This window comes from Geotrypetes seraphini, chromosome 6 (genome assembly GCF_902459505.1).
Source record: "Geotrypetes seraphini chromosome 6, aGeoSer1.1, whole genome shotgun sequence".
NCBI lineage: Eukaryota > Metazoa > Chordata > Amphibia > Gymnophiona > Dermophiidae > Geotrypetes > Geotrypetes seraphini.
Genome location: NC_047089.1, coordinates 245,021,522 through 245,041,228, shown reverse-complemented (window position 1 = coordinate 245,041,228; position 19,707 = coordinate 245,021,522). Strand labels below are relative to the sequence as shown.

General features: G+C 42.3%; 1 protein-coding gene across 1 annotated transcript in view; it reads left to right on the top strand.

Moving 5' to 3' along the window:
- The first annotated feature begins 12,465 nt into the window (after positions 1–12,465).
- Positions 12,466–19,707, top strand: part of GRPR (gastrin releasing peptide receptor) — an 84,653-nt gene continuing 77,411 nt past the window's right edge. Inside the window, exon 1 of the mRNA XM_033947786.1 lies at positions 12,466–12,890. Coding sequence (XP_033803677.1) covers positions 12,466–12,890 — 425 coding nt within the window. The remainder of the gene's footprint in view (positions 12,891–19,707) is intronic.

Sequence of the window (19,707 nt, the reverse complement as noted above, 5' to 3'; positions counted from 1 at the left end):
TAAGCTAAGTATTTGAACACTACAAACATCTCAGAAACAATAATGGTTTATTTAACAAACTAGTAGAACTGGTAAACACTGGACTCGATGAGGACTTGATGCATAAAACCATATACAGTAAAACCTTGGATTGCAAGTAACTTGGTTTGCAAGTGTTTTACAAGACAAGCAAAACATTTGATTAAATTTTAACTTGATATACAAGTAATGTCTTGCAAAACAAGTACATACAGTATACATACATCACAACTGAACCGAAGGTTCTTCTCTCTCTGTCGCTGCAGGAGTATAGTGACTGTTCTAAACGAGCCAAAGTCTTGCAATACGAGTACATACAGTATACACGCGTCACATCATCACAGCTGAGCCTATGGTTCTTCTCTCTCTGACGCTACAGGAGTGTAGTGACTGTTCTAAATGAGCAAAGTTTTGCAATACAAGTACATACAGTATACACGTGTCACATCATCACAACTGAGCCGATGATTCTTCTCTCTCTGATGCTACAGGAGTGTAGTGACTGTTCTAAACGAGCGAGGTCTTGCAATACGAGTACATACCGTATACACGCGTCCCATCATCACAACTGAGCTGATGGTTCTTCTTTCTCTGATGCTGCGGGAGTATAGTAACTGTTCTAAACGAGCAAAGTCTTGCAATACGAGTACATACAGTATACACGCGTCCCATCATCACAACTGAGCCGATGGTTCTTCTCTCTCTGACGCTGCGGGAGTGTAGTGACTGTTCTAAACGAGTGAAGTCTTGCAATATGAGTCCATACAGTATACACGCGTCCCATCATCACAACTGAGCTGATGGTTCTTCTCTCTCTGACGCTGCGGAAATTTAGTAACTGTTCTAAATGAACGAGGTCTTGCAATACAGGTACATATAGTATTTTGTATTAAAGTTTTTGGGTTGTGCAAAGAATCGTCTGAGTTTCCATTATTTCCTATGGGGAAATTCGTTTTGATATACGAGTGCTTTGGATTACAATCATGCTTCTGGAACGAATTATGCTCGCAAACCAAGGTTTTACTGTACTATAAAATAACATTTGAGTATATTGGTGGCATCTCTGAGGGTCTTTCTATATTATAAGGTTCCGGTGAGAGTATGAAGGGATGATCTAAATTGATTATCTTTTGGATTGCATAAACAATTGACCCACTCTCCTAGTAATATCATTGACTAAGCACGCTGTTGGTAATATTCATCTAATTTTCTATAAGCATAAAGCTCTATGACCTCACAAATCACTATAAAAACCACTATATCCACCTGTCTATAACCCAAAAAGCCTTATGGCTGCAGGTGATACCTACTGTATTTGGTTGTAGAGTAGGGTATTGGGGGGGTCACATGTTCTACCATAAATGTAGTGGTTAGAGTGGCTCATGGGCCTGGGTCCTCCTTTCTATGGTTCATTAGCCTACCCTCTAGGTTATTTAAGACACCAGAGGGTAGGATTAAATGGTCATTTTTCTAAATGGAGGAGAGTATACAGTGGAGTGCCACAGGGGTCTGTACTGGGACCGGTGCTATGTAACTTATTTATTAATGATCTGGAAATTGGAACGACATGTGAAGTGATTAAATTTTCAGATGACACTAAAATGTTCAAAGTTGTTAAAACGTATGCAGATTGTGAAAAATTGCAGGCAGACCTTAGGAAATTGGAAGACTGGGCGTCCAAGTGGCAGATGAAATTTAATGTGGAAAAATGCAAAGTGATGCACATTGGGAAGAATAACCCAAATCACAGTTACTGGATGCTAGGGTCCACCTTGGGGGTTAGTGCCCAAGTAAAGGATCTGGGTGTCATCGTAGACAATACGATGAAACCTTCCATCCAATGTGTATGCTAGGAATTATTAAAAAGATGATAAGCAGAGATGATCAGCGGAGTACCGCAGGGCTCGGTCTTGGGACCGATCCTATTTAACATCTTCGTAAGAGACTTGGCTCAGGGGCTTCGAGGTAAAATGACATTATTCGCCGATGACACCAAACTATGCAATATAGTAGACAAAAGCACAATAGACGAAAGCACAGTGCCCGACAAAAGCTCAATGCCCGACAGTATGACGTAGGACCTACTCCTGCTGGAGCATTGGTCAAAGACTTGGCAACTAAGTTTCAATGCCAAAAAATGCAAGGTCATTCACCTTGGAGGCAAAAATCCATGCAGGACTTACACCCTAAATGGTGAGACCCTAGCACGGACTGTAGCAGAACGTGACTTGGGGGTGATCATTAGCGAAGACATGAAGACTGCCAATCAAGTGGAGAAAGCTTCATCCAGGGCTAGACAAATCATGGGCTGTATCCGTAGAAGTTTCGTCAGCCGTAAGCCCGAGGTCATAATGCCGTTGTACAGATCCACGGTGAGACCCCATCTGGAATACTGTGTACAATTCTGGTCCCCTTATTTCAAGAAAGATATAGTGGCACCAGAAAAGGTTCAGAGAAGACCAACCAAGATGATAAAGGAGATAGAACTCCTCTCTTACGAGGAAAGACTAAAACGGTTAGGGCTCTTCAGCTTGGAAAAGAGACGGCCTAGGGGAGATATGATTGAAGTCTACAAAATCCTAAGTGGAGTAGAATGGGTACAAGTGATCAATTTTTCACTCTGTCAAAAATTACAAAGACTAGGGGACACTCGATGAAGTTATAGGGCAATACTTTTAAAAGCAATAGGAGGAAATTTTTTCTCACTCAGAGAATAGTTAAGCTCTGGAACACAGAGGATGTGGTAAGAGCAGATAGCGTAGCTGGTTTTAAGAAAGGTTTGGACAAGTTCCCGGAGGAAAAGTCCATAGTCTGTTATTGAGAAAGACATGGCGGAAGCCTCTGCTTGCCCTGGATCGGTAGCATGGAATGTTGCTACTCTTTGGAGTTCTAGAATCTTGTTGCTTTCTGGGATTCCAGAATCTTGCTGTTCTTTAGATTCTGTATGGAATGTTGCTACTCTTTGGGTTTTGACCAGGTACTAGTGAGAACGGGCTACTGGGCTTCATGGACCATTGGTCTAACCCAGTAAGGTTATTCTTATGTTCTTATGCCAGCAAATAACTGAATAACTGAAGAGGCACCTATAAATCCTGAACGCAATCACCCAGAAAAGGCACCATGAGATTTCTCCACGTGCAACCAGTATCATGACAAGTCTATCATTATGCAAGCATGGCTACTGAGATCCTGACAATGACTTTCCACATATAAGCAATCATTTAGGTGTCAAATGTGGTTATCTAGTCAGAATGAGAAAAGATCAAGGTCATACATCTGCTGTCAAAGGACATGAATATCCTCATTGAGAAGAATGTTTTCTTAAATGTTGAATTCTATATACTTAACAGACCAGGAAAGATTAGCAGAGGGCGCCTGATGAATCGTAAGCCTCCCATAACCGACCCAAATTATGAGAGAGGAAGTGATAAATCTGGAACCAGTCGCACCATCATCGACTAGCATTGCCCAAATATCTAAGTTGTCACCTACAGGAGAGAGTACAAACTAGCAGGTGGTTAAGCCTGCCACTTGAGGGTTGATGCTTATTAATAGTTACAGAGTAATACTGCTAAAACCAATAGGAGGGAATATATTTTTCACTCAGAGAATAGAGCTCTGGAATGCATTGCCAGAGGATATGGTAAGAGCAGTTAATGTAGCTGGTTTAAAAAAAGGTTTGGACATGTTCCTGGAAGAAAAGTCCATAAACTGCTGTTGAGATGGACATGGGGGAAGCCACTGCTTGCCCTGGATCGGTGGCATGGAATGCTGCTACTATTTGGGTTTTTGCCAGGTACTTGTGACTTGGATTGGCCTCCGCAAAGACGGGATATTGAGCTTGATGTCCCAGTATGGCAGCTCTTATGTTCTTATGTAAGCCAAGTATAGGATGATCAAGCCTTTGTGACTTCACTGATGAGTTTGGCTCTTAGGCATTGGTGGAATGAGGCATTATGAGGTCACAATTAGAGAATGACACGGTGACGGTTTACCCGCGGCCACCGCATTTAAGCCGCGGGTCACCGCCGAAAACGGGGAAGAAAAATAGCAGTCGCTGCGGTGACGGGGACAAGGCCATTCACCGACCGCGGAAACGGTGAACAGGTTTATCCCCGCGGGCCAATGTACCCCCTTCTAGGAACCGCTATTTCACCGTGCTCCTCATTTGTCATTTCAACCCTTCCTGCCAATCGCAGCAGAAGGGTACCCAACCCCTCCTGCCGGTCCTCCCAATGGCCTCCCCTAAGATCGCCGGCAGGAGGGTACCCAACCCCTCCTGCTGGACCCCCCCCCCAACGAACCCTCCCACCCCGGAACCCCCTTAGTCTTACTTTTCAAGTTGGACCGGACAGCTCCTCGCTCGTCTGGCCAGCAGGCCTGCCTCCGTCCAAATGAGGCGGGCCCGCCCCTCCCCTCCCCTCCCCTGCCTCCCAATGGCCTCCCCTAAGATCGCCGGCAGGAGGGTACCCAACCCCTCCTGCTGGACCCCCCCCCCAACGAACCCTCCCACCCCGGAACCCCCTTAGTCTTACTTTTCAAGTTGGACCGGACAGCTCCTCGCTCGTCTGGCCAGCAGGCCTGCCTCCGTCCAAATGAGGCGGGCCCGCCCCTCCCCTCCCCTGCCTAACCCACAGGATCCTAGGGCCTGATTGGCCCAAGCACCTAAGGCCCCTCCTATAGCGGGAGTGGCTTTAGGTGCCTAGACCAATCAGGCCCTAGGATCCTGTGGGTTGGGCAGGGTAGGGGCGGGCCCGCCTCATTTGGACGGAGGCAGGCCTGCTGGCCAGACGAGCGAGGAGCTTTCCGGTCCAACTTGAAAAGTAAGACTAAGGGGGTTCCGGGGTGGGAGGGTTCGTTGGGGGGGGGGGGGTCCTGCAGGAGGGGTTGGGTACCCTCCTGCCGGCGATCTTAGGGGAGGCCATTGGGAGGCAGGGGAGGGGAGGGGAGGGGCGGGCCCGCCTCATTTGGACGGAGGCAGGCCTGCTGGCCAGACGAGCGAGGAGCTGTCCGGTCCAACTTGAAAAGTAAGACTAAGGGGGTTCCGGGGTGGGAGGGTTCGTTGGGGGGGGGGTCCAGCAGGAGGGGTTGGGTACCCTCCTGCCGGCGATCTTAGGGGAGGCCATTGGGAGGACCGGCAGGAGAGGTTGGGTACCCTTCTGCTGCGATTGTCGGGAGTGCCGTTGGGGGGGTCTACAGGAGGGGTTGGGTGCCCTCCTGCCGTGATCGCTGGGGGGAGGGGAGACTTGCAGCCGTAGCCGCGGTCACTATGCTAATCACGGCAGCATTTAAAGTACATGTCGTGTTTGTTTTTGCATTGCTAGCCCCAGGGGTGGTGGAAGATTAGTGATTGAAAAACTGTATGAAAAATAACTATTTTAAATTTAGTGATCAAAATGTGTCAGTTTTGAGAATTTTTATTAATTAATTTTTTCTCTGCGTGTTTTGTTTTTGTATAGTTATTAACTAATATTTAACTAAGTTTTAAAGTTTTAAAGAATGTTTCCTTTATACGTAAATAAAGAAAAGTGAATGGGATTGCAGTGGCGGTGACGGGGCGGTGAATGGGGTGGCAGTGGCGGTGACGGGGCGGTGAAGAGGATGGTGAGACGGGGACGGGGCGGTGACGGGGTTGGTGAGACGGGGACGGGGCGGTGACGGGGATGGTGAGACGGGGACGGGGCGGTGACGGGGACCAATTTTTTCACCGTGTCATTCTCTAGTCACAATCTCTGATCTGGAATGCTGCTACTATTTGGGGGTTTGCCAGGTACTTGTGACTTGGATCAGCTAGATCAGGGGTGTCAAAGACCCTCCTCGAGGGCCACAATCCAGTCGGGTTTTTAGGATTTCCCCCAATGAATATGCATGAGATCTATTTGCATGCACTGCTTTCATTGTATGCTAATAGATCTCATGCATAGTCATTGGGGGAAATCCTGAAAACCCGACTGGATTGCGGCCCTGGAGGAGGGACTTTGACACCCCTGAGCTAGATGGACCATTGATCTGATCCAGTAAAGCTATTCTTATATTCTTAACATAAAAGATCAGACACGATTATGTTTAGTATGGTAATAATTTTTGTGTGTGCATATTATGGAGAAGGAATTCTTCCAATGATAGTCTTACGGTAAGTTGATCCAGTCAATATGGTCCAAACCTGTTCTTGTGGTCACCCCACACAATCAGGTTTTCTGGTCTCTCTAATAATTATGTATTACCTAGTCACCACAACCTAATTGGGATTTAAATATATTAAAAATCAATAGCTCAACTTCACTATTACATTCAAAACATATATCAAGAGCTATTGTGAAAATATTTTATCATTTAATCAACTATAAATAGCAATAGTAGTAATAATAATCAATTTCACAAACACACTTAAATATATCACCAGTTATCCATAAAACTTTTTATACATGAAACTTTTGCACTTTACCCAGTGGTTGACCTATTCCTTGGCAGACTTATAAACATTTACATACACACCCTAGAAGTTAATTTATAACATTTTTATTGAAGAAATCCGTAAATATACAATAATATAATACAATAAAATAATCATTACATAATAAATTTACCATATTAACATTTCATCACATATCATTCATTTCTTCAAATTAAATTTTTTTAATTTACCTATTATAACTATCAATATATTCCCTCTTTTACTTTCCACCTTTCCCTTCCTTCCCCCCTTCTCCCCATTATTTTATTTATAACATTTTTATTGAAGAAATCCGTAAATATACAATAATATAATACAATAAAATAGTCATTAAATTAAAATTCATCATATTAATTTCCGTCAAATATCTTTCATTTGTTCAAAATATATTTCCAAAATACCCATTACATCTCTCAATACCCTCCCCCTAATTCCTATCCCCCTTCCCTTTTCCCTATTCACCTCTCTCCCCCCTATCCTCCCCCAAAATTTAGTTTATAACTTTTTTATTGAAAAAATCATACTAAACCCCCCCAAACCCAATGAAAGTTGACAAAAATAAAGAATAATAAAAATAAAGAACTGGAATTTTAGATAAATAATCATAGCTTCAATGTAAATCATTAAGAATTAAACTTCTTGCCTTAGTTGAAAGATTCTGAATATACGGATCCCAAATTTCCATAAACATACGAATTTTCCTAGCCGAACGCTAACTTCCCAAGTCTCAAATAACAATAGACGATGAAATTGATTCCTCCAATGCCAAAAACTAGGAGCTTCTTTTGATAACCAAAATTGCATAATACATTTATGTCCTATTATACGCGCCTTTTGAAATAAGAGACGCTTCTTTTTACCAAAAACCCCACAAGCCGCAGCTTTTCCAAAAATTACTCCCCTTGATGAATCTACAACCGAACTACCCCATATTGAGCTTAAAAATAACAGGATGGCAGACCAGAATGACCTAATTAAAGTTGATTAAATGACAAAATATTTTCACAGTATCTCTTGTAAGTTTTTAAAATGAATAAAGAATTTATATATAAAAAAAAAAAGATATATGTTTTGAATGTAATAATTATGCACGAGAAATCTGTGCATGCACTGGAAGTAGTGCCCCCATCAAAGATGATATTTGCTAATGGTTTACATTAGGGCTGTCCAAGTCCGGTCCTCGAGATCTACTGGCAGGCCAGGTTTTCAGGATATCCACAATGAATATGCATGAGAGAGATTTGCATACCAAGAAAGTAGTGCATGCAGCCCTGGTTTAATGATATATTATTATACCCTCTCGCATTCATCAGCATGAATCATTGGCAATGAAAGGTATTTTGAATGTGGATTCAGACTTCTTTTGTGCCACACTTCAGGTCATTTTCAACAAACAGTAAATAATTATTTTTTCTAATAGCAGGCTGGTGAATTGAAGGTAATGGAACATTATGTAGAGTCTTTTCAATGGTTTTGAAACAAATATTAATAGCAGCAGATGAATCTGAAGTGACTGATTACACATCTGCTTTGACTCTCTGAATAATGACCAGAAGAATACAGGTATTGTCAAAGAAATTCAAAGCTCATACAAAGCCGTTAACCCTTTCAGGACCATAAGGATCGTAGGCCAATTTTTGTGGTTTTGACGACATTTTTATGGTAAAAAGGGCTTGCAGATGCCAAAAAATTGATTTTTTTTGTGAAATATCATTATTTTTTTAAAAAAAATCAAACTTCTGGCTTATGGACAGTGTGGCAAGTGAATCTTCTCGTCAATCTGGCAACGACGCTAATGAATGAATGTTGGAACCAGTTTGTTTACATAAAGGCAGTATCATATGGAATCCGTACATATCAAATTTAGAATTGTAGACTATCCCAATCAAAATTTATAGGATTTTAAAGTTATGGGACAAATATGTCCCTTGGTCCTGAAAGGGTTAAAGCATACTTAAGTTTAGAAGGTCATCTGTCATCGCTATAATCTTTGTGCAACAAAGACTAAAAATGCTGCCAGCTTTCCTTTTTCTGTGATCATTATATTATCTTGCAAATTAATGATACACTTTATGTGAGATGTTGTGGGTGTGAGTAGGTGTGCGTGGATGTGTCTAGTAATTAGGAGATTCAAAATAAATGTTAAGATCCAACATTTTGATAGTTCCAACTACTGGGAAGGTAAGCGCTCAAAGCATTTAAGAACCTAAGAATTGCTACTGCTGGGTCAGACCAGTGGTCCATCGTGCCCAGCTGTGCGCTCACACGGCGGCTCCCAGGTCAAAAACCAGTGCTCTAAATGAGTCCAGCCTCACCTGTGTACGTCCCGGTTTAGCAAGAACTTGTCTAACTTTGTCTTGAATCCCTGGAGGGTGTTTTCCCCTATAACAGCCTCCGGAAGAGCGTTCCAGTTTTCCACCACTCTCTGGGTGAAGAACTTCCTTATGTTCATACGGAAGCTATCCCCTTTCAACTTTAGAAAGTGCCCTCTCGTTCTCCTTACCTTGGAGAGGGTGAACAACCTGTCTTTATCTACTTTGACTTGAATCCCTGGAGGGTGTTTCCCCCTATGACAGACTTCGGAAGAGCATTCCAGTTTTCTACTACTCTCTGGGTGAAGAAGAACTTCCTTACGTTTGTACGGAATCTATCCCCTTTCAACTTCTACTAAGTCTGTTCCCTTCAGTATTTTGAATGTTTCGACCATGTCTCTTCTCAGTCTCCTCTTTACAAGTGCGTCTCCCTCACATCTGCCACGATTCTATTCAAAAGTTAAGTGCAGGTTATTTGTTTTACTGTATATATTTTTAATTTTATACTGTATTTTTATACAGTATTTTGTATTAAAGTTTTTGGGTTGTGTAACAAATCATCTGCATTTTGTTATTTCCTATGGGGAAATTCGCTTTGATATACGAGTGCACTGGATTACAACCATGCTTCCAGAATGAATTATGTTCGCAAACCAAGGTTTTACTGTAATTGATATCAATTGTACTTAATTGGATGTTAGGCCTGTGGATGGTGAATGTGTTTTGCATGTAGGTGCCTGGTTTGGACTCAGGCACCTAACTTAGGCCTGAATTTACTAACCTGCCCGATTCTGGCCGATCCGAGGAAGGCCGACTGATTCACAAATAGGGCGATTGGAGGCATGACCCCCCCCCCCCCACCGACTGCACAGATCGCTGGAGAGTGATCCTTGAGCATGCGCAGACCATCTTCTTTGCCTGTAGATGGTCTGCGCATGCTCACCGCAAAGGAAGAGCTGGAAACTTTCATGAGCCCGTGGTTTTAACCCGCGGGTTGAAAGCGGGGCTGCACTGCGGGTTGAAACCACAGAGTCGGGGCAGAGAGCAGGAGAAGCAGAATCGGGGCAGGAGAATCGGGGCAGAGAGCAGGGTTTTTGCTCACCGGATAACATATAAACTATGTTTGCTCACATTCAAATCCCTTCTTTACAAAACTCCAGCTTTCATTTATAAGTTATTAATTCCATATACTTCCAATAGAACATTAAGATCTACTGAACAGCATTTGCTGACGATTCCCTCTCTTAGAATTATTAATACTAGACGGCAATTGATATTTTCTTTTACAGCCCCCCCCCCCAAACTTGGAACTCACTTCCTATTCACTTGAGGGAAGAACACAACTTAGAAAAATTCAAAAGTAAACTAAAGAGCTTTCTTTTTTAAGACGCCTTTGAAAATTAGCCATTTAGTCTTCCAACCAATTTTACTTTCTCTCTCTAATTTTATTGAAGTAATTTTTAACTTCCCTTTCCTTCTGTATCTCCCTTATATGTCTCTTTAACTTTTAAATAATTTGTAGCTCTTATCCCTCTCTTCCCTTATGTTCTTAGTTTTGTTACGTTTGTCAATCGTCTTGTCAGACCTGATTTTTGTTATTTATTGTATTGTTCCCCACATTTTGTCATTTTATTATTATGTGCATCGCTTAGAATTATGATTAAGCGATTAATCAAATCTCCATTCAACTTGAAACTTTGGATCGGGAAGCCCAGTCAGTGTTCCTGAAATTGTTTAGTGAATCGTGCCCTATCTACTTTGCATGCCGCTCACCCTCATTTGCATGTGCGGATCGGATTGGAGGATGATCATCACAGAGGTTAGTGAATCGGTCCCTTAGTTGCAAGCATTTAGGCCAAGAGAACCAGGGTATAAAGAGAGGAAGCCTAGTAAAGCCTAAGCCTGCCTTCTACAAAGTGAGTCTAACTTTTATAGATTTGTGTTTAGCATTGTACTAGTCAGCACCTAATTTTTAGGCAATATATATATAAAATCTGGCTGCATTTATATTATTGCACACTAAGTGGTTGGCATGGGTAACACATGAGCCCTTGTCTTGCACGCAATTGTCATTGCGCTCATTTGTCATTGGGTGCAATTTGTCTTGCGCGCAATTGTCATTGCACTCATTTGTCATTGGGCGCAATTTGTCTTGTGCGCAATTGTCATTGCGCTCAATTGTCGTTGGGCGCAATTTGTCTTGCGTGCAATTGTCATTGTGCTCATTTGTCATTGGGCGCAATTTGTCTTGCACGCAATTGTCATGGTGCTCATTTGTCATTGGGCGCAATTTGTCTTGCGCGCAATTGTCATTGCGCTCATTTGTCATTGAGCGCAATTTGTCTTGTGCGCAATTGTCATTGCGTGCAATTTGTCTTGTGCGCAGTTGTCATTACGCTCATTTGTCATTGGGCGCAATTTGTCTTGCACGCAATTGTCATTGCGCTCATTTGTCATTGAGCGCAATTTGTCTTGTGCGCAATTGTCATTGCGCTCATTTGTCATTGGGTGCAATTTGTCTTGTGCGCAATTGTCATTGCGCTCATTTGTCATTGGGTGCAATTTGTCTTGTGCGCAATTGTCATTGCGCTCATTTGTCATTGGGCGCAATTTGTCTTGCACGCAATTGTCATTGCGCTCATTTGTCATTGAGTGCAATTTGTCTTGCGCGCAATTGTCATTGTGCTCATTTGTCATTGGGCGCAATTTGTCTTGTGCGCAATTGTCATTGCGCTCATTTGTCATTGGGCGCAATTTGTCTTGCACGCAATTGTCATTGTGCTCATTTGTCGTTGGGTGCACTTTGTCTTGCATGCAATTGTCATTGCGCTGAATTGTCTTGTGCGCAATTGTCTTGCGCTGAATTGTCATAGCGCTCAGTTGTCTGCGTGCAATTGTCCGCGCGCTTTTGTCTTGCGCGCATTTGAGTTGCCATCATGGAAAGTGCTCAAGTGCTAATTTTTTTTTTTTTTTAAAGGTCAAGCACTAATAGCAACATTAGCACATAAATAGAAAAAAAAATAATTTTGTTTAGATAGGAAAATGGATTTAGCACAGAGGAAATGCCCCCAGTAAGATCAGGCTAAGGGCCACTTTATACCTCAGCTTTGCCAGTATTCAGGGATCAACGTTCTCGCTGTGTTTCAGTCATAAATTAAATGCTTTCATTTTTCAGCTAATCCCTGAATCAAACAAACAATAAAGAAGGTGCAAAGACAAAAGTCAAAAGATTTTTCAAAGGAAATACAAGGAGGCAGACACTGCGGATTTTGCTCAGGCATTAACGAACTTGGCCAGTAGGTGGCAGTAGGCGGCTGCAGCAGCCGCATAGCTTTGGAGGCTTCTTATTATCCCGGTCCAGCAGGGTGACGTTCTGAAGGATCCGGAGGTTTTTTTTAAAAAAGAGTTGCATCCCTTTCCTTCTGTTACACCAAGCCAGCAACTGCGGGTGCCGGGGCTTTAAAAGAGACTCCTAAATCCAGAACTGAGCTAAGTTGCTGAAATGCATCCAGTGCACACGTTTTGCACAGCTAGCATTTTTTTTTCCAAAAGGGCTCCCCCCTCCCTTCCCCGGTGAAAATCAGGATTTAAAAATGTGATCAAACCCGCGAACTTTGTTTTCCATAGAGAAGGAGCTGCCCAGTAATGGCATTCAATTAGAGAGGATCTCTTTTGGGGACAATGACACCAGAGGACTGCTTTCTACTGGACCTGGAAATGGACAGTCCCAGTTTGATTCTTGCCAACCTCTCCGTCAACCAGACTTTAAATCATTTGGTGCCCAGGGATGACTGGCTCTACCCAGGCTACCTGTATGCCATCCCCACTCTTTATGGGCTCATCATTTTCCTGGGACTTCTGGGCAACGTGACTCTGATTAAGATCTTTTGCACTGTGAAGTCCATGAGAAATATTCCCAACCTGTTCATCTCCAGCCTGGCCCTGGGCGATTTGCTCTTGTTGGTGACCTGCGCCCCTGTGGATGCCAGCAGGTACCTGGCGGACGAATGGCTCTTTGGCAGGGTGGGCTGCAAGCTGATCCCCTTCATACAGCTCACTTCGGTGGGGGTGTCGGTGTTCACCCTCACGGCCCTTTCTGCAGACCGGTAAGATGCTAGTTGCAAAGGCATGAGAAACTTGGCTTTGGGGTTGTTGTTTTTTCCCCTTTATGGCAGGGGTAGGGAACTCCGGTCCTCGAGAGCCGTATTCCAGTCGGGTTTTCAGGATTTCCCCAATGAATATGCATGAGATCTATTTGCATGCACTGCTTTCAATGCATATTCATTGTGGAAATCCTGAAAACCCGACTGGAATACGGCTCTCGAGGACCGGAGTTCCCTACCCCTGTGCTAGAAAAAGACTTTTCTCAATTAATTCACAGTAGAAATGAAACTTATAACCCATGGCTGCAGGCTGTTAATAAGTGATGTTTAAATAAATTAAACTATTTACAGCAGGGGTAGGGCACTCCGGTCCTCGAGAGCCGTATTCCAGTCGGGTTTTCAGGATTTCCCCAATGAACATGCATGAGATCTATTTGCATGCACTGCTTTCAATGCATATTCATTGGGGAAATCCTGAAAACCCGACTGGAATATGGCTCTCGAGGACCGGAGTTCCCTACCCCTGTTGGAATTAGGGGGAGGGTATTGAGAGATGTAATGGGTATTTTGGAAATATATTTTGAAGAGATGAAAGATATTTGATGGAAATTAATATGATGAATTTGAATTTAATGACTATTTTATTATATTATAATATTGTATATTTACGGATTTCTTCAATAAAAATGTTATAAATTAATAAAGCCTTCATCTTGGGAAAAAAAAAAAAGATTTTAGTCAAACTAAACTGTTTATCTGTTCGGCATGATTTGAAAAAAGAACTGTTGGACTAGTAAGTGATTTCACTTTTTCTGTTTGTAAAACATAATAGACGATAAGTGACAATGAAGTTAGGTGTTCGGCTAGGAAAATTCGTATGTTTATGGAAATTTGGGATCTGTATATTCAGAATCTTTCAACTAAGGCAAGAAGTTTAATTCTTAATGATTTACATTGAAGCTATGATTATTTATCTAAAATTCCAGTTCTTTACTTTTATTATTCTTTATTTTTGTCAACTTTCATTGGGTTTGGGGGGGATTAGTATGATTCTTTCAATAAAAAAGTTATAAACTAAATTTTTTGGGGGGATAGGGGGAGAGAGGTGAATAGGGAAAAGGGAAGGGGGGTAGGAATTAGGGGGAGGGTATTGAGAGATGTAATGGGTATTTTGGAAATATATTTTGAGGAAATGGAAGATATTTGATGGAAATTAATATGATGAATTTTAATTTAATGACTATTTTATTGTATTATAATATTGTATATTTACTGATTTCTTCAATAAAAATGTTATAAATTAAAACATAATAGGATTGGAAAGGACCTCCAAAGGTCCTTTAATTCAGTGGTTCCCAACCCTGTCCCAGAGGACCATCAGCCAGCCAGGTTTTCAGGATAGCTTTAATGAATATGCATGAGAGAGATTTGCATGTAATGCAGTGACAGGTATGCAGATCTGTGCCATGCATATTCATTAAGACTATCTTGAAAACCTGACTGGCTGGTGGTCCTCCAGGACAGAGTTAGGAACCACTGCTTTAATTCATTTGCTGCCTCCAAGCACGATTCTCTGTACCTAAACCGTCTCGAGCAAATGCTCATGTGATATTGCGTTTATAAATCTTCAGAGGCGAACTTATTGCCACCTCCCTCGGTAAACTGTTGCAGGGCTTACCGTAACTCTGTTCTAATGACCAGCCTAAACATGATCAGTTCCCTCAAATCCAGGGGTGTCAAAGTCCCTCCTCGAGGTTCCGCAATCCAGTCGGGTTTTTCAAGATTTCCCCAATGAATATGCATGAGATCTATTTGCATGCACTGCTTTCATTGTATGCTAATAGATCTCATGCCTATTCATTGGGGAAATCCTGAAAACCCGACTGGATTGCGGAACCTCGAGGAGGGACTTTGACATCCCTGCTCTAATCTGTCCACATTTATGAAATATGGCTTCTCAACTTGATGACAAATTTTATTTTGACACTTCAGGCTGAAAATAGTTTAATTTTTTTAAACATCACTTATTAACACCCTGCAGCCATGGGTTATAAGTTTCATTTCTACTGTGAATTAATTGAGAAAAGTATTTTTCTAGCACAGGGGTAGGGAACAACGGTCCTCGAGAGCCTTATTCCAGTCGGGCTTTCAGGATTTCCCCAATGAATATGCATTGAAAGCAGTGCATGCAAATAGATCTCATGCATATTCATTGGGGAAATCCTGAAAATCCGACTGTAATACGGCTCTCGAGGACCGGAGTTCCCTATCCCTGCTGTAAATAGTTTAATTTCTATAAACATCACTTATTAACACCCTGCAGCCATGGGTTATAAGTCTCATTTGTACTGTGAATTAATTGAGAAAAGTATTTTTCTAGCACATTTCATTCCAATACTTGGCCCTGGATGGGAGCGAAGAGAATTTAATTTATTTGTAGTTATAGACCAGTGGTTCCAAAACCCTGTCCTGGGGGACCCCCAGCCAGTCTGGTTTTCAAGATATCCCTAATGAGAGAGATTTACATACCTGTCACTTCCATTATATGCAAATCTCTCTCATGCATATTCACTGTTATAGACGAATGGTTAGAAAAAACGAGAATTCCAGTCATTGACAGACACAATTTCTATCAGCTCGGGGCTTGGCTTTTTATATATACGGTGCCAGCACTTGCTAGGAACTTACTCAGAGAGGGAGGCGTGTGAAAGTCAAATATGTTGAAGAAACTAAATATTTTAAAATCATTGACTCTCCCCTTTTACAAAACTGTAGCACGGTTTTTAGCGCCGGCTCCAACACTCATAGGAATTCTACGAGCTTCAGAGCTGTTACCGCTGCGATTGGCGCTAAAAGCCGTGCTGCAGTTTTGTCAAGGGGGGGTGGGGGGTGGGATGGTTAATTAATCATCTTTTAAAACCCATGGCGTTAGCCTGGATTATTAGTAAATAAACCATATTGTATAAAATGGGATTTGCAAAAATTGTTATTTATCTTTAGTATTTATATAGCCTAAGTCAGGGGTAGGGAACTCCGGTCCTCGAGAGCCGTATTCCAGTCGGGTGTTCAGGATTTCCTCAATGAATATGCATGAGATCTATTTGCATGCACTGCTTTCAATCCATATTCATTGGGGAAATCCTGAAAACCCGACTGGAATATGGCTCTCGAGGACCAGAGTTCCCTACCCCCGATTTAGGCCAATTAACTGGCAGTGTGCCCAACGTAATGTGCCATAGGGGGATAGCGGCTAAATGCTGTCGAGTGCTGTGCTCCTGGACAGGTCAGCAGCGGGTCTTGCCATTGTGTGTGCAAGTGCCAACTGTGGGCACCAGCATTGACTGTCCGCCAGCTTTTGACATGGCAGAATTGCTCACGCCTATTTCGGAAGGTTCATAGTCAGAAGCGCGCGGGACAGATGCGCGCCGACATTTCAGAGCGGACAATTGAGCGCAAGACTTAAGCGCACCGCCCTAAAAGCTTATTTTAAAGGCTCCGACAGGGGGTGTGGGGGCGAATCCCCCAGTTTACTTAATAGTGTTGGCGCTGCCGTTGGGGGTGGTTTTGGGGGGTTGTAACCCCCCATTATAGAGGCAACTTAACTTTTTACCTATTTTTTAGGGGAAAAGTTAAGTTTTCTGTATAATGTGGGGGGGTTACACCCCCCACACACCCCCAACACGGCAGTGCCAGTTACCCCCCCACGCCCCATCAGAGCCCTTTAAAATAAGCTTTTATGGCGGCGCGCTGAAGTCTTGCACTCAATTGTCCGCTCTGAAATGTCGGCGCATGTTTGTCCCACACGCTTTTGGTCCATCACCATTTCGTAAACATCCAAATCCTGATTTTATAAAGCCAGGGTTCGGACGTCTAAGATGCAGTTTGTCTTTATGGCAAGAGGGTGTGGTCTGGATATTTATGAGGGGCCGCTGAAAAGTTCTCACCCAACCAAGAAGAGATGATGATTTACAAAGACCAGTGGACACTTGATAAAGTTATAGGGAAATACTTTTAAAACCGAAATATTTTTTCGCACAGAGAATAGGCTCTGGAACGAATTGCCAGAGGATATGGTACAAACAATTAATGTAAATGGTTTTTAAAAAGTTCCTGGAGGAAAACGCCATAGTCTACGACTAAAAGAGACATGGAGGAAGCCATTGCTTGCCCTGGACCAGTAGCATGGAATGTTGCTACTATTTGGGTTTTGGCCAGGTACTAGGGAGCAGGATTGGCCACTGAGCAGCCAGGTCTGCTCAAGGGTGGGTACAATGAATATGACAAATGGCACATGATGCAAAGGTTCAAAAAAACTTATTATTTTTATTTATTTCAATAACATCCATCAAAAAGTTATTGCTTCATCGGGAGATCTTTACAGTGCCAAAACACTGGCCTTCTGAAGATCTCAACTTGATAATTCGTAGTTCCCCAATATATACCTTTTGTCCAGTATGACATCATTGGCTGTCAGCCAATCCACTAACAGAGGCTGTTCTTATATTTAGACAAAGAACTTGTCTTTAACATGGAATAAAAGTTCCAGAAATCATATTTTTTGTTTACATTTATTTCTGAATATACATAAACATTTTATAACATAGCCAAAAACTTTAAATCTAAACTACTTATCTGTTTCAGGAGAAACTGCATTTGAAGTGCTGAAAACTTCATGGCCCTATCAGCACAAAAAGGAGGAGGGGTACTGACAGTTTCAAATTATACTGATACACTTTCCTAAATGTGGGCTACCAATGCCCCCCTTCCTATGCTGGAGACTAGTGCAGCGTCTCAGATTCTAACTTAACTATTACCAGATGTTGCGCTCAGGCTTCCTTTAAGTTTCTTTAGGTTGCAAATATATATAATATGTTTTTTCAAAACCAGATCTTTTGTTCAATATACATTCATACACATAATCACTCACATTCATTCGGGGCCCCTTCCATCCATAGTTTCACACATTATATTTCATTCATATTTAATGCAAGAAAACTACTATGCCCAGTATACCCAGCTCAAGCCAATCTGGTATCAATTAAACCACGAGGCTAAAGGAGGGAGCTAAACAAAGAACCAGAGAACAAAATGAAGTCACTACCTCAAGATGGAGTTCATGTATATCTATGATCTGGCGTAATAGCAAAGTATATAAAAAGAATATCATTATGCTTTTCCTTAATATTAATCTGTAGTGTGTTTTTCTGGCCTTGGCTACATCCATATTCAGATTTTTATTCACCAACTGTTCGTACACTTCTATTAGGTGTGGCCTTAACTAACACATATGCTTATACTAACTAGAGTTACCCAGAATCATACGAAAAGCAGGCATTTTTGTAGAAAAACTCCACAAAATACTCCACAAACACATATTATTCATTATCCATTCCATAGCGCCCCCTAGAGTGCCACTTCACCACCATGAGAACAGGTTACTGAGCTAGATGGACCATTGGTCTGACCCAGTAAGGCTATTCTTACGTTCTTACGTGAGTGAAGTATAGGACAATTAAGCCATTGTAGCATCACTGATGAGGCATTATGACATCAGAATCTCAGCTCTGGAATGCTGCTCTCATTGGGGTTCCAGAATCTTGCTATTCTTTGAGATGCTGGAATGTTGCTACTCTGGGTTTTTGCCAGGAACTAGTGACCTGGATTGGCCACTGTGAAGACAGGCTACTGGGCTGGATGGACCATTGGTCTGACCCAGTAGGGCTATTCTTATGTTCTTATGATGTGGAGACATGAAACTTACAAGTTATTCAATGTTTTTCTCGACTCTTTTTGTTTCAGTGTTGTGAAATGAAAAGTGTCAAGAAAAGTGTGGCATAATTTCTAAGTTTCATGGCTCCACATCATTTTCTTCTTAACTTTTCCAACACAAAGAAAGGGATCAAAATACACAAATGAGTCAATCACACCCAAAAAGAAGTGTAAAGACCAGCTGAACTGGGACCAATTGTTCTTTATTCAACGAAAAACCCAACACTGCCAATGTTTCAGCCCTAGGCCTGCCTCAGGGTCTTTGTAATTATCTGTCGTATGATAGTGGTTTTAAGAAAGGTTTGTACAAGTTCCTGGAGGAAAAGTCCATAGTCTGTTATTGAGAAAGACATGGGAGAAGCCACTACTTTCCCTGGATCAGTAGCATGGAATGTTGCTACTCCTTGTGTTTTGGCCAAGTACTAGGGACCTGGATTGGCCATCGTGAGATTGGGCTACTGTGCTTGATGGACCATTGGTCTGACCCAGTAAGGCTATTCTTATTTGATATTGGGACAATCTTTTTTTCAAAGGAAATCGGATGACAGATGATTACAAAGATCCCTGAGGCAGGCCTAGGGCCGAAACATTGGCAGTGTTGGGTCTTTTGTTGAATAAAGAACAATTGGTCCCAGTTCATAGAAACATAGAAACATAGAAAATGATGGCAGAAAAGGGCCACGGCCCATCAAGTCTGCCCACTCTAATGACCTACCCCCTAACTTCCTCCATGAAGAGATCCCACATGCCTAAACCATTTTTTATTAAAATCTGGCACACTTCTGACCTCATTCCAGTGGAAGATCATTCCAGTGATCAACCACCCTTTCGGTGAAGAAGTACTTCCTGAGGTCGCCATGAAATTTCCCACCCCTGATTTTCAACGGATGCCCTCTTGTTGCCATGGGTCCTATAAGAGAAAAGATATCTTCTTCCACCTCGATACGGCCTGTGACATATTTGAACGTCTCAATCATGTTTCCCCTCTCTCTGCGTTCCTCGAGTGAGTATAGCTGCAACTTACCCAGTCGTTCCTCATATGGAAGATCCT